Here is a 19,766-nt window from a genome sequence, read left to right on the forward strand (position 1 = left end):
TCCTTCCGCCTGTCGCCACCCATGCGAGGAGACCCTGATGTGAGCGAGCAGCCCTGGCGCCTGCACCGCCCTGGTCCTGCTGGGCGCTTCCTCCCGGGCCGGCCCGGTGCCTCTCCAAGTCTGCTCCTCCCCTGGCGCCTGCCTGAGCTCCGGGGTCGCTTTAGAGCTCTCCTCACCCCCTCACTGCATACCAAGCCTCTACGTTAGGGATTCTGGTCCCCCACCCCCGACACAGGCCCCTGCCATCCCAGGCTGACCCAGCATGTCTTCCTTGGTGTCCCTCCCCCCATCCCTGAGCTCCAGTCAAATGAGCGGTGTCCTTTCCAGCAACCTGGCCTCTGGTCTGGGCCTCCCTGTCCCTGCTCACTCCAGCCAGGGGATATGGTTTCAGAGAGAAGTAGCGAAGCAGCGAAGCAGGGAGAGGCACAAAGACAGAACGTCAGTGTGCGGAGCTTGTCAGAGTCCCACTCTGCTGTCTGCTGGGTCCTGGGCAGGGAGCAGCTTAGCTCCTCTCAGTGCCTGGCCGTGTTCAGAGAAGGAGGGACATAGGCCAGTGGAAAATGGGTGTCACACAAATACTGCACACATGGCCCCATTGGCTTTATTCTTTGCTGGTCTGATGAGGTGAGGCACATAATGAATATGCATTTTAAATAGGCAATGCCTTGGAAAACAATGGTATAAAACAAACCCAGCTCATGTCCTTCTAGTCCACACATAGCTCTCCTTTCGAAGGTCCCATCTGTCTCTCTGTTATTATTATTGTTATTATTTTTCATGAGATTACTAACTCTCTAAATCACACTGCAATTCTGCTCAGTCTGTGTCTGCCCCACAACAGGAAGCAGAAATCACAGGGAAGTCCTGGAAGGACCACGTCCCTGTAGCAAGAACAAAGTCACGACAGGGGCTCTGAAGCTGCTTCAGCTCCCATCTGGCCAAGGGCTCAGAGGAAGTGTCCCTGGTCCATTCTCACTTCAGGCATCCAGCACCTTCCTGCATTTGGTGGGTTCAGATCAAGTCACGGAGGCTCTAGGGATCGGGTGTCTGCCTCCTGAGTCCACGCTTGCATTTTAGATTTTGTGTAGCCACTCCTCATGACTCCCGGCTGGTGAGCAGCTTCTTAAAATTCAGAGTGGGTTTGGCTGGTGCCCATGAGAACTGTGTAGATGTCCCCCTGTCCTTCCCCACCAGAAAGCTGCAGGAAGTCTGTTCTGGTCCCAGGACCTAATCCCCTGACCATCACCCCAAAGGTGTTTTGTTCACAAGCATTTTTCATAAAACTGGGGCCAGGCTTCTGGGAAGGCCTTCCCCTCTCATCCTCCACCAGGTTTCCTTCCCCTCCCCCCACTTCCGTCCTGCCCTGCCCCTCCCCCTCCTGCCCCATTGCTCAAGGTCCCCTCGAAGCTGGGCTCAAATCAAAGGGTCCCTGCACTGGTGCTTCCCTTCCTGAGCTTTGCTGCCTTCTCTGTCCCTAGCCCTGGGTAAGGGGCTTCCCAGCTTCTTCAGCTTGGTGGCACCCATGGAAACAAACGCCTGGGCCAGTGTCCCCTGCAGGAAAGTGACAGTGTGGAGGGGAAAACGGCTGACCCCAGGGGAAGGGCTTTTACTAGGGCTACCCTGAGGAGCCAGCAAGAAGACAGCAGCACTGGGAACAGGGTGGGAGGGGATCCCCTGCCTCGGTTGTGGTTTGAGGGCAGCTCGCAGCTCCTGTATGATATTAACTGTCCCCCCACCTGTCCCCTGTCCCCATGACGGAGGCCTGTGAGCAAGGCACAAACCGAGTAAGAGGCCACCATGGGAGTGATGAGGCCACTAAGGCCACTGCTGGCCAGCTGGACGTCTTTGGGGAGGGATGGAGCTCAGTTTCCCTTAATCGGCTCTTTGTGTGCCCTTGGCGACAGGCTGCCCATCCTGACACAGCCTGGAGGATCCTGCTGGGAGAAGGGCGTTATCTCTTCTGGGGTGGGGAGACAGAGAGGGAGCGAGAGAGATCATTCCAGAAAGGGAGAGAGAGAATGAGAGAGAGGAAAACAGGAGGGAGGGAGTAGAGACAGGGGAGAGAGAGGGGGACAGGGAGGGAAACCGAGACCGAGACTGAGGCAGAGAGGATGAGAGAGAGACGGGAGCGCGGAGGCCCGGCCGTCCCGTCAGCGCGGCCACAGAGGACAGCAGGGCACACGTCGCACGCACTGCACGCCCTCGCCCTCGGGAGACGACCGCTTTAAATCTTAATTGGCTGCCTTTTAAATATCATTTAAGGGCTGGCTTCCCTGCCCCTGTCTCTAGTTAGGAAGGTGTCGCGTCAAACTCTGTTACCTTGCTGGACGTCTCTCCCTTAAGAGTAAAGAAAGAAAGAAAGAAAAGAAAAAAAAAAAAAAAATAATAATGGGCCGGTCAGCTGCGGTCGGAGGGTCGATAAAGCTCTCAGGTTTGGAGCCGTTTTCCGGAGCCCATTTCCCGCGGCTACGAGTTGCTAATGGAGCTCGAGGAATCCTGGGCCGGGCCGGCCGGGAGCGCCGTATATTTCCCGCCCCTGTCCCCTGTCGCGGCTGAATATGCTGCTGTCAGAGTCGCTTAATGAAAAGTAACGCGCCGCTGATTACAGTTTTACTCGGGCTCTATGTAAAGAGCGCCGTTAATTCAGCGTCCCCTCCGTGGTGCGTTTGAATTGGCCACGCCTGAGTGACCGAGAGCTCGGTCCCCAGCCGGCCTCTCGAGGCGCCTTCCGGCCCCTTCGCGGACAATCTCCCCGGGAGGGAAGTCGGCCCCTCTCCCGACCCTTCCCCTGCCGGGTCCCGGCCGCACGACAACGACCTTTCCCCGAGCGCCCTGTCAGACACCTGCGGTTCAGTTCCCGACCAGTCCTCACCCCTGGTGGCCCGGCCCTGCCACCACTGCGGGGATCCCCGTCGCAGCCGCACGCCCGCAGAGACCTGCCACAGGGTGGGCAAGGGTCCCTACAGAAGCCTCGCAGGCCGTGCCCCCAGACACGAGGGGTGAGGGTCGGAGTGACCACCTCCAGCGCGGGCCGCGCGGGCTGTCATGTTCTCTGTCGCCCTGGAATGTGGCTGAATCCCCCTCCTCGCTTGACGTCTTTACTTCACACACTCGCGCTTTATTCAAAGAAGCCACTTTCTTCGGCCCGATCCCCCGAGATCCGGGGCTCCTGCTGTGCCCTGGGCCAGCACCGCAGGGAAGGCGGGGGACCCGGTGCCAGGGACGGCGTGGGGAGCTCGAGGTCCCAAGAACAACGGGCTGCGGCGGCAGCAGGAGCGCTCTGGGCCCTGGGTGCGCCCCGGGGAGGGATCCGGGAGCCCAGGCCAAGGAGGACCCGCGCCCCCGTGGGCGCCCCGAGGCTCCGCAGCCGAGGGCCCAGGGCCGAGGTCCGCGCCTCGGGCTCCTCCCGCACAGCCGCTCCTGTGCCTGCGCCCGCGAAGCCTCGTTGCTGCTGAGCCCGCCCGGCTTTGTCTGGGGCTGGGGTGGGGGCGCGCGCAGGCGGCCGCCCTCGGCCGCATTAAAATTCCCGGCGCCCCAGCCTCGCGCGCAACGCGTCTCCCCCGAGACTCCACTTTCGCCATTACTGTCAAGTACCCTTGACTCTTTATTTTTGCCCTTTTATCTGTTACAACTAATTCGAGTTCTTTTGCCCTTTTCAGTCGAAGACGTGGGCTTTCTGCACAGCCTCCCCCTGCCAGCCAGCTCTCGGAGCGCGCAGCCTTGAGAAATTGAGGGTTTACTGTCAAAATGAAAATCTCACTTCAAATTATCTCGGCTGATGCTGGCTCGCCGGCCGGGGCTCGCCGCAGCCTCCTGACAGGCGCATCAGCGGCGAGCTCCGAATCTCGATAACATCATCCAGGGGCGCGAAAGTCAGCGCGGTGACAGCGCGGGCGGATACAATCCAATTACCGAGGCCCGGCCCGGGCAGGCCTCGGGCTCGGGGCCGCTCGAGGTCCCAGGACGGCGGCTTCGGGGCGGATCCCACCCCGCAGGGGACCGGTGGCGTTTGCGCACCTTTTTCTCTCTCGCGCGCGTAAACTCCCCTCAACGCCCGGCCCCACAGGCCCATCGCGGCCGTTTTCCAGAGCGCCCCGCCTGCCCGGGGCCTCTCCCGGGGGTCCAGGGACCCTCCAAGGCCCCAGTCCGATGCCACCCAGCCCCAGCTCGCGGAAGAAAGCCCCGGATGCGCGGTCTCTCGAAGGCCTCCCGCCGGCCCGCGAAATGACTGCGCATCTCCAGCTGGCGACTCCGGGGGCTGTCAGTCTCTGTCCTTGTCCCGGGCAAGGGCCGCCGTCGCCGCGCCGCCGCACCCCCGGGCCGCTCGGCCCTTTCAGGCTCGCCTGCCTGCCGCTCCAGCCTTCCTCGGGGCACCTGGCCTGTTACCAAGCCCAGCAGGACCCCTGGCACAGAACTTGCAGGCGAGCGGAGAGCCCGGAGCCCAGCGCGCGCTGCGCTCGCTGCCACCCTGCAGGAGCCTGCACAGCGGGCGGGGACGCGGAGATGCCCGCGAGGACGGAGCCAGCGACTGTCCGCCGGGCCAGAGCTGCTGGCCACCAGCAAGCGCGGAGATGGGGGTGGGGGAACCAGGTTCCTGAGCGAAGCCACCGGTCTGCGCAGGGCAGGGTCCTGGGAAGCCGGGCAAGGCCCGTGTCCTCCCAACCCCCAGTTGTTCAGCGGGTTCTGTCCCCAGTCCCTTTCCGCCCTCGGCCCGGAGGCCTTTCCTTCCAGCCCCACCTCCCGTCCGCCGCCTACTAAGCGCCTCCGCTCCCGGAGCCACGGCGGCTGCCGGGCTTCCCTTCAGTGGAAGCTGATCGCGAAGCGGCCGGGTCCCTGGGAGGAGGAGAGGCGGGGTTAGGAGGTTAGGGGACGTCGAAGCCCGCCTGGTTCCCGCAAAGGATGGGCCGGAGCCTCGTCGGAGAAAGGCGGGTCACCAGGCTCCTCCCCAAAGACACACCCCGAGGAGCGTAGAAAGCTTAAGTCACTCGGATGCAGTCAAAGAAACCCTATCATTTCCAAATTCTGTAGTCCGGTAATGGACAAGAGTTACGGAGTTTGGGGTCTCACCTTCACTTCTATTGCCGAGTTCAACTGAATCCTCAAACTTTACAGTGGCTGTTCTTTTAAAAATGGCATTACTTAAAGTCCCCCACTTGGCAATGGGCTTTACTGAGGTGGAGTCTGGGTAATGCCCCCCCTTCGCTTGGGGATCAGGAGGGCCTTCTCTTGAGAAGTCTCCAATCCCTAGGTTTGAAATGTGTTCATTTTGCAATGCAAACACCATCACTAGGTTTTATTGGTTTTGTTATATTAGCCTCTGATGCAGGCAATTATTGGTGTGAACATACATTTAAAAAAACATAATTTTATCGAGTCAAGAGTGTGCAAGAGTGTAAACTCGGTGGAAGTGCTGTTGGTGAGAACTGTGTGCTGAGGACGAAACCAGGAGAAAGCAGGCTGAGGAGCCTTCCGGAGGATCACTGGCATGCCTCAAACCCAGGACACAGCAAAACCAGAGGAAGCCTGGGGACTGACATGCCTCCTCCATGTAAACTTTCGGACGTAAACTTTAGGCTTCAGGGTGGTTCCCTCTGCTCTGAGAGCGCTCTCCTGCCAGGTCCTGGGGATGACCCGGGCTGACTCATGACCGGGTGGACACAAGGGGCTTGTCCCTGGCTCTGAGTGACCGAAACCAGTCCTCCCTCTCCAGCAGGTTGGAGGACTTCCTTTGGAAACTCGTTTAAAACAAAAAAACAAAAAACAAAAATCTGCGCCATCTGAGCCTGAGGCCTGAGCATTGGTTCCCTCCTCGGCTTGGGCCTAGCTGCGTTAGGCAAAGGGCTTGCTGCCAGCCTTGGGCAAGGCCAGCAGCTCCCTGGTGCCAGCGGTGGCTGGGGCATCATGGGGCGAGGTGGGAGGGAAGGCGCGTGTGAGGGGCGCAGTCAGCACATTGGTGCCGGCCCCCAGTGAGCGTCCCAGAGGCCCTGGGTCCAGGAGGGTGCCCTTGGCGGTGGCCCAGGCCTGGTTCAAAGTGCTGTGCCTGAGGATGGGGTCGTGGAAGACCCCGTCTACCCAGTTTCTGAGACTGGTTACTGGGGAGTCCTGGTGCCTGTCCAGGGCACCAGAAGGGGCTGGGACTCCAGGCGAGGATGTGGCTGGCACTGAGGATGCTGTCGCAGGGGCAACAGGACCTTGGCGCTTGAGCATGCATGATGGAAATTCAGTCTGGCTCAGGGCAGTGGCGCCAGTGGCAGTGGCCGTGTGGGCCAGTGACCAGATGCGTGGTTTGGCCTCGAGGCCCACTGTGGCCCCGGCTGGGACAAAGCCCAGCTTGGTCTCGCAGAGCCGTGGTCCGCCGTCTGCGCCTGGCTGCTCTGGCCTGGCTGCCGTGCTCTGGAGGCAGCTCCGGGCCCTCTCTAGGTCCTCGTCTAGGGTGGCTCCACCACCCGCGGCCAGGGGCATCTGGAGGGCACCCGAGGCCTCCTTGCTCGGGCTGCCAGGACCATCGGGTGCAGTGGGGATGTGCTCCAGGCCGCTGTCCAGGGGTTGAAAGGGGGGCTTCAGCTGGCACTCCGGGGTCTCTGCCTCGAGCGGGTCGAAGTCATCCAAGTCACTCAACTCTAGTTCCTTCTCTTTGCAGACAGGCTCTGCCAGGAAAGAACACGTGGCCAGTGGAGACAAACAAAGAGTGGTGGGTTAATCAGACCCCTCCCCCACCAAGCCCATCGCGGACGGGGGTGGGGTGGGGGGGGCCCTGATCCTGAAGCTAAGAAAAGCACTCAAGGCCTTTCTTCCTACCTCTACCTCCTCCGGAGGCTGCCAAGGTGCAAAGTGGCAACACGCAGGCCAGACGAATTTCAGCCTCAAATTAACGGGGGAGGAGATGTCTAAAGTTTTTAAATGTGTTTTTGGATTTAAGCACGCTCAGGGGCACCACTACAGCCCCCCACACGCACAGGGACTGACACAGAACCCGGTGACTCATGGCCGCCTAGCCCCCCCAAGGCATTGCGTCTGCGACCCCGTTCCCTGCCTGCCCCAGCCGCGCCAGCCTCCCAACCCACCTTCAGTCTTGGCGCTCTTGAGGGGCTCCTCCCGCGCCTCGTCCTCGCGCCCCTCCTGGTCCTCGTCCTCCCCGTAGGGCCGCTTCTCGTCCGCGCACTTGTTCCGAGGCGGCCACGTCATCTTGTTCTCCTTCTTGAGGCGCCGGCGCGCGTTGGCGAACCAGGTGGAGACCTGCGTGAGCGTCATCTTGGTGATGATGGCCAGCATGATCTTCTCGCCCTTGGTGGGGTAGGGGTTCTTGCGGTGCTCCTGCAGCCAGGCCTTGAGCGTGGCCGTGGTCTCGCGCGTGGCGTTCTTGCGCCGCGTGCCGCTGTCCATGGTCCCGTACCTGCGGACAGGTGCAGTCGGGTGCCGGCCGCGCCCCCGCACCGCGGGCGGCCAGGGGACCAAGCGCTTTGCCTCCCCGTCTTGGGGTTGTGTTAACGGCCGGACCCGGGCCCCGGTCGGGAGCCGCTGCCCGCGGGCACTGCGTCTTTGGTGGCTTGTGGGCAAAGATAATGTTTATATTTGATTAAACTCACGGGGAGCCCGGGCTCTTTCCCAGGCTGGAGAGGTCATGGCCTCGGTCACTCTACAGAGATATTTCTTCGAGTTCCTTTCCGGGGCTTCTCTCCTCTCCCTCTGGTCCCCAAACCATAAAATCATGTCACAGACCTGCGAACCTGCACGCTAACACGTGGCGTCCGTGGGCAGAAAGGGTCATTAGCGCCCACCGAGGAAAGCGCCAGGGGGGCCTAAGTGGATTTAGATGAAATGTGTAATGTCGCCCCGTGGAAGACGGGGTGTGCTTTCTGCGAGCGGGCAGAGAGGGTCGTCGGGGACTTCCCCGTCTGGGTCCCACTGTAGCGGGTGGTGGGCTGGGCCAGGACGCTGGACTGGGCCGCATCCCTCGGGCTGGAGGGAGCTGTCCGAAGCCCAGCAAGGAAGCTTCCCGGGTGGACTGGGCCTTCCGGAAGCGACTTCCCGGAGGATCACAGCACAGTGAGGACTTCAGGAGCCCCGACAGTGCGGGGGGCAGGGGCGCCTGGGGACGCATTTAACCCGGGGCTGGACACAGGCTCCCGAGGAGGCCGGGGCAGGATGGACCGCAGAGCCGGCTCAAGCCTGACCCGAGGAGTGTCCCTCTTGCTGCCTCCCCAGAGGGGGCACGGTGGTGACCCGTGGTGGGCGCCGGTGAGGAGGGGCCCGGTCCCTCACCTGTCGTATGGGTACTGGCCCAGAGCCGGCTCGTACGGGTAGTAGGCGGCGGCCGGGGGCGCCAGGCCCGCAGGCGCAGACCCCGTACCGTCCTTGGAGTCGAAGCCGTTCTGCAGGAGGCAGGAGTCTGGGGTCACGACTTCCGGGGACGGGACGCCACCCAGCTCGAGCCCCTCCCCTCGGCCCCCTCGGCCCCGTCGTTCCGGCATGCTTCGCGCGCGTCCCGCCCCCGAGGCCCCCGGACTGCAAAGGAGCTCATTTCCTCCTCCCTGGGGAACCCGCTCCCCCAAATTGGAGTGAGGACGCGCGCAGTCGGAGGGGGTGTCGGGAATAGGGACAGAGAGGAGGCGGAAAATGGAGGGGGAGGGGACAGCAAAGGGGCGGGGCAGGGAGGACGAGGGCGGAGGGGAAAGGGGTGGAAGGAGCTGGAGGGGAGCGAGAAATGGGGAGGGGCGAGGGGGGAGGGGCGAGGGGGGAGGAGCAGGGGAGGGAGGCGAGAAATGGGGAGGGGCGAGGGGGGAGGGGCGAGGGAGGAGGGGCAGGGGAGGGAGGCGAGAAATGGGGAGGGGCGAGGGGGGAGGGGCGAGGGAGGAGGGGCAGGGGAGGGAGGCGAGAAATGGGGAGGGGCGAGGGGGGAGGGGCAGGGGAGGGAGGCGAGAAATGGGGAGGGGCGAGGGGCAGGGGAGGGAGGCGAGAAATGGGGAGGGGCGAGGGGGAGGGGGAGGGGGCCGGCGGGGAGGGGCCGCGGGGCCGCGGGAATGGGAGTGGGAGGCGGCAGCAGCGCACGGGAGGGAGGAGCGGGGTAGGGGCGCGGGCGGGAAGCGGGACAGCAGGGCAGCGGGGGCGCACGTGCCCAGAACCGAGCGCTGTGCATACGCTCCAGGCAGCGGTCCAGCTGCCGGGCCCTCCAAGCCCCGGGGTCCGGGTCTCAGGCCGGTAGGCGCCGGGTGGGCTCCCGCCAGCCCCGACAGTCCGGGGCCCAGAGGACTTGCGCCCGTGTGGGGGGCGCAGCGGGCACGGAGAGCTGGGCCCTCCCGCTCACCAGCGAGTAGAAGGCGGACGCCTCGGAGCCGTAGGTCACGTAGTTGCCGTAGCCCTGAGAGCCGCCGTAGGGGCCCCCGTAGACGCCGAGCGCGGCGGCCGAGTTGAGCTCGTGGCGCGCGGTGGCCAGCAGCCGGCTCTCGTAGACCGGGCAGTAGACGGGCGCCGGGGCCGAGGCGGCGGGCCCGGAGTCGGCCAGAGTGCGGCCGCCCGCCTCGCAGCACGTGCTCAGGGAGTTGCTGGTCATCAGGAACTGGGGGACACAGGGCCCGCGAGGAAGGCGTCCTGGGCCCTCGCCGGCCCCACGCGCCGCCCCCGAGGGCATCCCCGTGGCCCCGGGGCCTCCCGCAGTCCAGGCCGGACCAGGCGCCCCCTCCGTGGGGCCCAGCCCGGGTGTTCACGCGGGGGGCGGGGAGGGGGGCCTTGGACATCCTTGGACATCCTGGCGCCGAGGCTGTGGGTGCCCGAGCGCTGCCCCGGGTCCCCGTGTCACCTGGGGGTTTTCTCAGCGCCCCTGCGCTCCCCCAGCCTCCCGCAGCCGCCCGGCCGGGCGCGGTGTCGGGTAGGAGTGGGTCCCGCCCGCGTCCCCGAGGCTGCCAGCGTCCCCTTACCTGGGGAGCAGAGGAGTAGGGGTACCCGAACTGCGGGTAGGACATGGCGTGGTGCGGCCACCGCCCCGGGGCTGCGGGCTTCTAGGCGCTGGGAGGGCGAAGCAGAAGGACCGGTTAGTTCGTCCGCACGCCGCGCAAACTTTTCTGACCGCTTGGGGAAGTGAGCCGCGGCGGCCGCGGCGATTCTTTCAGCTTCGCGATCCGGAGCCTCGAGGGGGCTCTGAGACCGACCGGCCTCGCAGCGGCGACAGAAATACATATTTTGCAAAAAAGGAAAAAAAAAAAAAAAAAAAGTCGCTCGAACCCGTCAAGTCAGAGGCTCTAACATCAGCCCCACCCGCGCAGCCCGGCCCGGCCGCAGACGCGCGGGTCACTCGGTCCGCGGCCCCCGGCCGGGCCGGGGCGGGGCGAGGACAGTCCCGGGCTGCGCGGGGTTGGGCGGAGGGGCCATCGGGGCTTGAACGAATGAGTCAATGTCGCCCCGACGAACGACGAACGGGGTGTCCTCCTTAGTCAACCGAGGACGGGAGGCACTTTTAATTAGAAATTAATTAATGAGCAGCTGCTCCTTCCCACCCCACTGTAATCATTAGTCTCAATTACAAATGAGACCGGTGAAGGGACACACGAGTGAGTGAGTCTTCACTGAAGATGTCACCAGCAGTTAAAATCAGCCCGGCGGCCGCCCCTCGGCGCGCCCTGCTCCAGGTGGGCGGACCGGGGCTCCGCAGGCCCCGCGCGCTGCCGGTCCCTGCTGTTTACGGCCATCGGCAGCGCCCCCCGCCAGTCCCAACTCTGCCCGGAATGGAGTTGCAGAGCCACCGAGGCTCCAGAACGCCCGCAGGTGGAGGTCACAAGGCCCCCAGGTGTGTGGGTTCCTCCGAGCCTGACGCTGTGGGCCTGGAAGCCCGGGTGCTGTCCTCGGAGAGCCCCCGCCCCCACCCGGGTCATTTCAAGCTCCTGCTCAGCCCCGACCCCGCCTCCTCGCGCCCCCGTCTCCTGTCCCCACCCCCCTCTTCCGCCCGCCGCCCGCCTTTGGCCTCCCCCTGCTCCTCGCAGCTAAGCCAGGGGCTGCCCGACGCCCCTGCGCGCCCCGAAGGGCAGGTTTCCCGACTCACACCGGGGACCCTGTGGCTACGCTCGCTCCTCCCGGCGGCCCGCACGGCTGGGTGCGGGGGAGAAGGCGTTGGGAGCCAGGACTAGGAGTCTCCCCAGGCCGTTTTGTACACTTTCCCACCTGGGGCGCACGGAGCGGCCCGGGGACGGGGCCAGGTGCCCACCCCAGGACTGCCCCAGCTAGTACCGGCCCTGGAACCCTGCCCGAGTTCAAAGCGGGGGCCAGCGCGCAGGCGGCAAGGGGGCGCCGAGGCCACCCGGACGGGCTCCGCGCCTCCTGCGCCGCTGTCCTTCGGGCCCCGGGGCTCGCCCCTGCGGCTCTCGCCCCACTGGGCTGGCCTCGGTCGGCCAGGAGGAGAACCGTGCTCGGCAGGGCTGTGCAGACTTGCTCGGAAAGATTCCTGGGTTCAGACCTGTGAATCGCCCCAGGGTCACCCTCTAATTAATGATGACTTTCTCGCACTCTCCCCAGCTGCAAGCCTGCCTCCCAGAAACGAAATCTGCGCGCTCTGACAGCTCGGTTGAGGGTGATTGATGACTATCTGGAGACCACAGTACACATCATATAATATCAGCTGCGTAATTGCTTCAATTTACAGACGAAAACGCGAGTTCTCCGGCCGCGCTGGACCGCGGCCGGCCGCGTCCGAGCTGCTTGCAAAGGGAAGCCATCGGGTGTAATGAATGGCCGCTCCATGCAAATTATGCAGACGGTTTAGCGTCGGCAGCCGGCAGAGATATAAAGAACACGAGTCAAATGACATTAATAATTGCTTCTGGATTCTGTATTGATTTCGTGGCGGGCGTGTTTATTTCTTCCTCACCTGAATTGCTAATACCACCTTCCTGTAAATAATAAGAAACCAGCCACCGGGCTTCTCGGGGACACATGAATCGCAGCCCCTCCCCGTCCCTTCCCCTCCCCATTCCCTCCAGCTCCGGGGCTTCTGCGGAGCATCGTCTCGCTTTCCATTGCTTATTCTCTACAAACAACTCGCTCTCTCCTGGTAATGAGGCCGAGGGGTGCCCGCGGAGGCGGCTGGGCGCTCCGAGAGCAGGATCGCCATGGGAGGTTGGTTCGCAGTGACTCGTCACCCCACTCTTCGGCCCGCCTGGGCGATTGTGAAGCTTGGCCGGCCAGGGAGTAAAGCCAGGCCCAGGTCCCAGCAGCCTGTGCCCTGATCCCTGTGCGCCTCTGGGCTCCGGCACGCAGCGCCCAGCACACCCAGGCCTGTGAGCGGAGCGGCGTTTCATTTCCAGGGGACCCGGCTTGGCTCGGAGGGAACGATGCCCCTGGACACTGGGCTGTTTATCATCGGAGCAGACGTGCTCACCCTCCGAGCCAGGGAGCCAGGGCAGGCGCGTCCTCCACTTCCCAGTGCAGCGGGTCCGTGGGGGCCTCTGCGGGAGGAGTTTCAGGGGCGTCCTTTGACCACCCCCACGTCGTTTGCTTTTCTAGCTTGTGTGTAAATACTCGCTCCCAGTCCCCACCGGCCTCTCCCGGTTCTTCTGGGCGACGCTTTCTCCCTGACCCACGAAATCTGGCTCAGGGACTTCACTTTCCAGGCCACTGTACACCGACCCTCTACTTGCTGGCCTCTGCATGCCTGGACTGGCCACGCGTAGGCCTGGGCCAGGTACCCCGTCTGGGGAAGCTCGCATCTGCCTGAGGAGCCTCTGGACGTTGGCTGGCCTCACCCAGGCCCCGCTGTTCAGTCCTGGACATGGTGCAGTCAGTCCAGCCTGTTTCCCGCACACTCTGGACATCCTGCTGACAACCTACAGCCTGGCCGAGACCCGCCTGCCCAAAATGGGCATACTTTCTAGGCTGTCCTTGTCCCACAGATAACATCTGAGTAATTTCCCTAGTGCCCTGTCTTAAAAGACCAAGCTTAAACTGAGGCGCCCGGTGGTTTCCCCTCCAAGAGGAGGTAGAACAGGAGGGTGAGTATCTTAAATATCGTCAGCCAGACGCGCTTGCACAGACACGTCGTGCTGAGCCCGTGTCCCTCCAGGGACCCCCAGCTCTAAACACACTCGTGAGCAGGATGGCTGGAAGTCACCCAGCTTCCCGCAGACACCGCAGCAGCTCGGCTTTGGTGAGGTGCTCCCACTGGCCTGCATAGCTCAAAGGAGTGGAGGACGAGGCCTGAGCAGGCCGCAGGGGGCACAGAATGTCGCTTGGGCCCAAACATTAGGAGCCCGCGGGCCGCCTATTTGGCCTGGGTGGATGTTGGCAGTGGAACCGTGGAAGGCCTCTGGAGAGACAGGCCAGACCCTGACCTTCCTGAGGCCACACCAGCCAAGCCTTGGCGCTCCCAGAGTAATCCCCTGGGGGCCACCCCTTCCTCTGCACCAAGAGCTGTCTCGGAGGAGCTCTTTCCAGCCCAGAAAAGTTGACCCCAGCGGCAGGCGGAGGTGGGAGCGTGGAGCACCAGGCCTGGGCCTTGTCTGAGGCACAGGACCGAGCCCTTGGGGGCGCCTGTGCCCGCCCACAGCTCGCGGACGCCCGGGAGGGGTGCGGGCTGAGAGGCCTTCAAGATGTCAGTGACGCTGCACTGGCAAACCCCGAGGTTGGCAGGTCCCTCCTTCGTAGTTCGTCCCCGGGGGTCCCCCTCGAAGCCAGTGGGACGAGCTGCAGGGCCACACGCCGAATCCCTCCCTCCCGAAGCGCCCTCCACTCGGCCCTCCCGCCGCGCCCCCGCCGCTTGCTCTCGGGGTGCTGCCTGAGGCAGGGAGGAGCAGACTCGGCGTCCGGGGCGCAGGCTCCGTCACCCCGCGGCCCGCGCCCACTCCCCGGCCCCGCGCCCCGCGCCCCGCGCCGGTCCCCGCGCCCCGCTTCCCGCAACTTGCAGCGAACGTATCGGCCCCCGCCCGGAGACCCCACCGGCGGGCAGAGGACTTCGTGCCCTCGGGCGCAGGAGCAATCCTCCTCTCAAAGTTTGTGCCGCCGAGCCCACTCCCTACCTGTGCCGGGAGCGCCCGCCCGCGCCGCTGGGGCGCCAGGGCCGCGGGGAGCAGCGCGCAGCGCGGGACGCACCGGGGAGTCGCCGCCGCCGCCGCCGCCGCCGCCGCTCCCGCCGCTCGCGCCCCTCGGCGGCCGCGCCGAGCCTCCGCCTCCTTGGAAGGGGGGAGGGGTCTCGGAACCCGGGGCGGGGGCGGGCGCGGGGACGTCGCCTACCTGCGGTGGCGCCGGGCCACCCCCGGCCGCCCGCGAGGGCTCTGCGCTGACGCTCGGCGCGCGCGCTTCAGCGGGGAGCTGGCGACAACTAATGGAGACATTTCCAGGCGGAGCACCTGGAGAGCGGAGCGCGCCGGCGTCCCCAGGCGCCGCGGCCGTCAGCCGAGCCCGCACCGGCGTGACGTGGGCGAACGAGCGCGCTGCTCCCACCCGGCCGCCCATTAACGCTTTCCCCCGCGGGCGCCGAGCGCTTGCCAACTTTCCCGGCCCGCGCGCCGCTGGCACCGGGCGTAGGAGCTGGGACGAGGGGCGCCCTGGGGTGCGTGCGGGGACGCAGGCGGCTGGGTGGGCGGGGGCGCGGGGCTCCGGGGCTCCGAGAGGACACCCCAGCCATCACTGGGCAGCGGGAAGGCGCGCGGCTCTAATTTGGCCAAATGACCCGCCCGCTGCGCAGCTCCAGGCGGCTTCGGGCTCCAGGTCCTCAGGGTTCCCCCTCTTGAGCTGTCCCTCCGGGGACGCCAGGGCCCGAGGAGCAGCAGCACCAGGAGACAGCTGCTCTCGGTTTTGATCCAAGTTCCCCCGGAGTACCCCCTAGGTCCTGGTATCCTTGCCCGGAGCTCCCCGAGGGGCCTGCTGAGGGGGAGGGTGCTCCCAGGCCAGCGGCAGGCGTCCCCTTGGAATGGGCGAGGCTGTCAGCACCTCCCCTTCCTTCCCTGTCCCCTGCCCCATCCTCCCTTCATACTAACCTGGCCCAGTCCCAGGTTTTCCCCCTGCTGTCCACACTGGTCTCTACCCACCCGGGCTCTTGACGCAGGGGTCAAGAGCCTTGGGGTGGATCTAGGTGACAGAAACTGCTTGGGGACAGTGAGTCTGTGACCTGACCAAGACTGGGCAGTGGGAGAGAGCTTGTTCATGACTGTCTGGGGACAGACATCAGGATGGTGGCCTTTGGCTTCTGCAGCCTGAGGCCGGGAGCCCAAGGTAGGGGAGGTGGGCCCAGGTCCAGATTTCCCTGTCCTTCCTCTGCCAGCAGGGAACCTCTTGACTTGCCCCTTGAAGACTAGGCACAGATGTGTCTGTTCATGCATGGAGCTGCTGCTCTGCAGAGATCCCAGCAGACATAGAAAGGAAGCGGGAGCAGGAGGTGACCACCTGCCCAGGTCAGAGCAGGAAGGAACTGGAGGATCACACAGTCCCAGGGCTCATGGATGAAGAAAGGACTCAGTCCCTGACCAGGGTATGGGCAAGGCTGGGTTACAGTCAGCGTTTCCGGTTCACACCCTGGTCCCTTCAGGGTGATGTGGGAAACAGGGTAGTATCTCACCTGCCTGGGGGATGCCCCGTTTAGCCAGGGCTGGGGGCTTGGGACGGTCTGCACAGATGATTACTTTCTTCCTCTATTCCACACCCCGCCCCCATCACGTTCACTTTGAAGAACCGTGACTTTGTTTCTCTATCATCTGTGGCTGTTTGATGACTGAGATTTGTTTTTCCTTTTTCTCTTTCTTTCTTCAATACTCTCTGCAGCTGCTGGCAAGGTGACGCGCGTCCGCCTGCTGCACCAGTGGCACACCGGGGCAGTCTTTGTCCACAGGCCTCACTCATCCCTCGTCCCTACCGAGCAGAGCAGAGCTTCCACTGGGAAGGAGAGAGTCATGGTGCGGGTCAGGCTCTGCGTCTGGAGCTTCTGCTGCTGCTTTGGGAAGGACACTGCTCTGGCCTCCGGATCTGCTCTGTAAACTTGAAGGTGCAGCTGGGCTTCTAGGCGTTGACCGAGATCATACACGTCCCAGTGGCTCATGGGCCTCCTCCTGGGGCACAGGAAAGGGGGCTCTGGTTTTGGGTCTTGCCCCTCCTGCTTGCTTCAAAGCCTGGGAGGCAGAGGGGGTGGAGCTCAGGGGGAGAGCCTTTTATGTAGGGACAGATGGAAGCGTCCTCCTTGGAAGGAGGGGAGGTTTCATTTAGTTCCAACCTGAAGGAAGTCCAGGAAGAGTGTGTAACACCCATGCTTTGGTTCTTATCTGTTCTCTTCTAGCCATGCAGGGAGCTCTTTGTAGGCACCTCAGTATCTCCCTGCCAGCTTATGTGGGACTTAGATCCTGTTTAAAGTTAAATACACGCGAGATGTGTTTATGTTTATGGCCTGGGCTGCTCCTTCCATCTGCTCAGGCCTCGTTAACAACGCGAACAGTGGAGGAGCAGCACGACCCACAAGTGAGGAGCTTGGGGTGACCGGCCAGCCCGAAAGCTCCAGTTCTAGAACTTTCATAACGTCCTCTGAAACACCACCACCCCAAGGAGGCTGTTGGCGTGACTCTGCGCCCTTCCCTGGAGGAGGCTGGCTGTGTCTTCCGCTCACGTCAGCGTTCTGCCCGTCCTCAGACCAAGCAGGTCAGCCGGATGCTGCCAGGCCTGACCTTGCTCTGAGTCCCTCACTCAGGGGACCAGAAGCTTCAGCAGCCACCACTACCCCTCAGCCCTTGACATCTTGGGCAGGGAAGCTGCTCCAAGCCCTTGCTGCATTTTGATGCCCTCCTGGGCTGGTGCTCCGAGGAAATAATGGCAGTACCCCAGGCCTTGGCAGGGGCCTGGCAGGGAAGTCCCTCTCTGGCTTCAGAGTGGGTAGTCAATCCAGAAAGTGGTCTGCAGGAGGGCAGTCCTGGGGCAGGCTGGTGGGTGGGTCCTGGCCCGTGGCCCATGTGGTTGGTCGACATGGCCAAGAGCTGACCTGCAGCGCCCTGCACTAGCCTCAGCTCTGCGCTTGCCCCCATGGATCCTCTGTCAATCCTTCCTTTGTTCTTGCTGCTGGCAGAGCCTCAGAGTGCAATGTGGAGTAACCGTCTCCGCGCCCCCAGGGCTTGGCCGGGCTGCCGCATTCTCCCCCTCACCTGGACGTTGCAACACGCACCAGCACCTGGGGGTTGCAAATGCCGTCTGGAGCCATCCAAGCCTGGCTCTGGTGCTGCTCCTGTGCCTGACATCTCCCAGGGGCCCATGGCCTTGTCCTCCTGCCTCCCTCCCCAGAGGTCCAGGAGGGGGCAGGCTCTTCTTCTGGCCAAGGAGGAGGCCACAGGAACTGTTCCAAGTGAGGACAATCTCAGAAGGACCCCTGGGCACTGGTGTCCTAGAGACGCTTCTCTCCTGGGAAGGGTCGCCCTGACTGGGTGGAAGCACAGATGCACAGGGCCTTGTCCTAGGTGCAGTGTGGACAGCAATGTCTTTCCTCTTCAGAAGGCCCCCTGAGACTCCTGGCTTTCTCACGTGGCCCCGCTGGCCCCGGGCCTGCAGGGCAAGCTTTCCTCCTCCACAGTGCAATGCCGAACACGGAATTACTTAATGCAGAAAACCGAGTGGTTTCTTTTTTAAGGCAGAGTGGCATCAGGGGTGCCGGCGGCTAGGTTGACTGGAAAAGCCTCACCCTCGGCCGTCTCATCTGCCCTGTCAGCTGTTCTGTCCTCCTGAGGTTGGAGCGAGTCTGAGGGAGCAAAAGTTGGAAAGATTTTTCTCTCTCCTCCCTTCGGGAATACGGTGCTGTATCTATAGTACCGAGATGCATCTGCAAATTTTAAGGAGGTTTCTATTATTAAAAGTGAAAGGCTATTCATTCAAACAATGTCAGTAGTCTGTATATTTAAATTTGAAATGTTTACCTAGCACAGCCTCAAATCATGCAAGCCCTAGCTTGAAAAGACATCTGCATGAGGTTATTTAAAATTGTAGAAAAAGGTAACAGGGTACCATTGTCTAGTAATAAGAATATCACTTTTAATTCCTTAACATACTATTAAAAAAGAAAGTCTTTAATAGGTTGAGCAGAGTGTAAAAATGTATCCTAAATGCATGAGCCGGTATTTGTGGAAAGGACCTCAAAAATATTAAACAACAGAAGAGGAGGAGCCTTAAAACGAGGTGCCTCGTTGGGTTTCCTGCCTGGAATTTGCACAAAGAAAGAACATATTCCCCGTAGTGAAAATAAGAGGCTGTGCCACTGTTTGAGTGCTCTTCTTTACATGCAATATTCTCTGGCAATTGCATGCAAAAAATACTTTCATAAATAGAAGGTGACAACATACCTAATGGCATTTCCATATAGGTCAGTGACTAAGTGAGAGAAGAGAAGGGGTGCGGGCCGCGGACATCGCGAGGGGCTCACGGCCCGCTGGTCTCATCAGCGGCTCCCCCGGGCGCCCGCCCTCTGCTGCATCCTGGCATTTTGAACCTCTTCCTCACCAGAGGGGCTCGGGGAGGTCTGTGTGAGCTCAGCTCCCCTCCAGTGGTGCCCCAGAAAGAGCACATGAAGCTGGGGACGTCTACGAGGCTTGGACGCTCAATAGTTCGTTGTTTGCTGCTGGGGAGTGACCTGTGTTTGCGCTCAGCTGTCCCGTGAATATTGGCATGTAACATTTAGGACGTAATTCAGGAAAGTGTGCCAGCCACCTAAAGATAGTCTTAAATATTAGGCTGTTCTTCCCGGTCTCACAGCTGTCTAGGGAACATTGCAAATCCAAGTTAAACCTCAGGTTAGCCGGCGGCGGCAGGCCGACAGTGACCGGTGTAATGTGCCTGGCTTTTAATTACTGTGGCAGTAAATCATACAGGAATGTCCTCCAGGAGTTAGCTGATTTTTATATAAAAAAAATTTCAGAGCATTTTTTGAAATTCAATTAATTGAAGGCCCCAGATAAAAGGAACACATTCTTAATGGCTATAAAATAACCCTGAGGGAGGAGACGGAGCTGCAGAGCCCGACTTCAAAGTGTGACAGAAATACTTACTGTCTTACTTTAAAAGTATTCAGATCAATGAATCAGTTAAAATTACTTATACATTTAGCAACCTTTTCATTTTCTGTTTGAAAAATATAGAAAAAGAAGTTCTTGTTGTCCGTGATACAAACGTTCCTGACACCGCGGTTAGGACGGTTGGTCAGAGGCGGCGTCAGGACCAGGCTCAGCGCGCGGGGCTTTGGGAAGTGGCCGGCAGTTTCCTTTTTCTGCTGGCAGGTCCTGGGAGTGTCCTGGGGCTGCCATCCACAGAGCACCGCAGACCGGGGGCTTCACCAGCAAAACCGTGTGTCTCGCAGCTCTGGCGGCCAGAGGTCTGTGATGAGGGTGTTGGCAGGGACACTTCTCTCTGGGGGCTGTGGGGACAGATCTGTTCTGGGCCTCTCCTCTGCTGGTGCTTGCTGGAGAACTTTGGAGTTCCTGTAGAAGCCTCACCAATCTCTGTCCCCTCCTTCTCAGGGCTTTCTCCCTCTGCACATGTCTGGGCCCAAATCTCCCCTTTTTATAAGGACACATTCATGTTGGGTTGGGGCCCACCCTACTCTGGTAGGGCCTCATCTTAACTGATGACATCTGCAGGACACTATTTCCAAATAAGGTTATGCTCTGACATATGAGGGGTTAGCACTTCCTACGGATTTTGGGGGGACATAATTCAACTTGTAACTGAGGGGTACCCTGAAATGCCACCTCTTGGGTGCAGTTTATTTCTTTAGATTGAACACCCCCCCCATTCCATCTCTCCCTGCCTCCAGGACTGACAGCCCCACC

The 19,766-nt window shown here is 62.0% G+C and overlaps 1 protein-coding gene across 1 annotated transcript; it reads right to left on the minus strand.

Annotated features, from left to right (window-relative positions):
- Positions 1 to 5,829: 5,829 nt before the first annotated feature.
- IRX4 (iroquois homeobox 4) lies at positions 5,830 to 9,959 on the minus strand. The gene is made up of 5 exons (XM_063086112.1): positions 9,915 to 9,959; positions 9,305 to 9,556; positions 8,263 to 8,372; positions 7,065 to 7,393; positions 5,830 to 6,647 (listed from the first exon to the last, which is right to left on the minus strand). The coding sequence occupies exons 1-5, from the start codon at positions 9,957 to 9,959 to the stop codon at positions 5,830 to 5,832; spliced, it is 1,554 nt and encodes a 517-aa protein (XP_062942182.1).
- Positions 9,960 to 19,766: the final 9,807 nt, after the last annotated feature.

Source organism: Cynocephalus volans, chromosome 2, assembly GCF_027409185.1.
Source record: "Cynocephalus volans isolate mCynVol1 chromosome 2, mCynVol1.pri, whole genome shotgun sequence".
Lineage (NCBI taxonomy): Eukaryota > Metazoa > Chordata > Mammalia > Dermoptera > Cynocephalidae > Cynocephalus > Cynocephalus volans.

Coding starts and splice junctions, on each gene's coding strand:
- IRX4 (XM_063086112.1), bottom strand. CDS start 9,959: ATGTCCTACCCGCAGTTCGGGTACCCCTACTCCTCTGCTCCCCAG. Junction 8,373..9,304: donor CGTCCGCCTTCTACTCGCTG/GTGAGCGGGAGG, acceptor TGCCTCCTGCAG/AACGGCTTCGACTCCAAGGA. Junction 7,394..8,262: donor GGCCAGTACCCATACGACAG/GTGAGGGACCGG, acceptor ACCTGTCCGCAG/GTACGGGACCATGGACAGCG.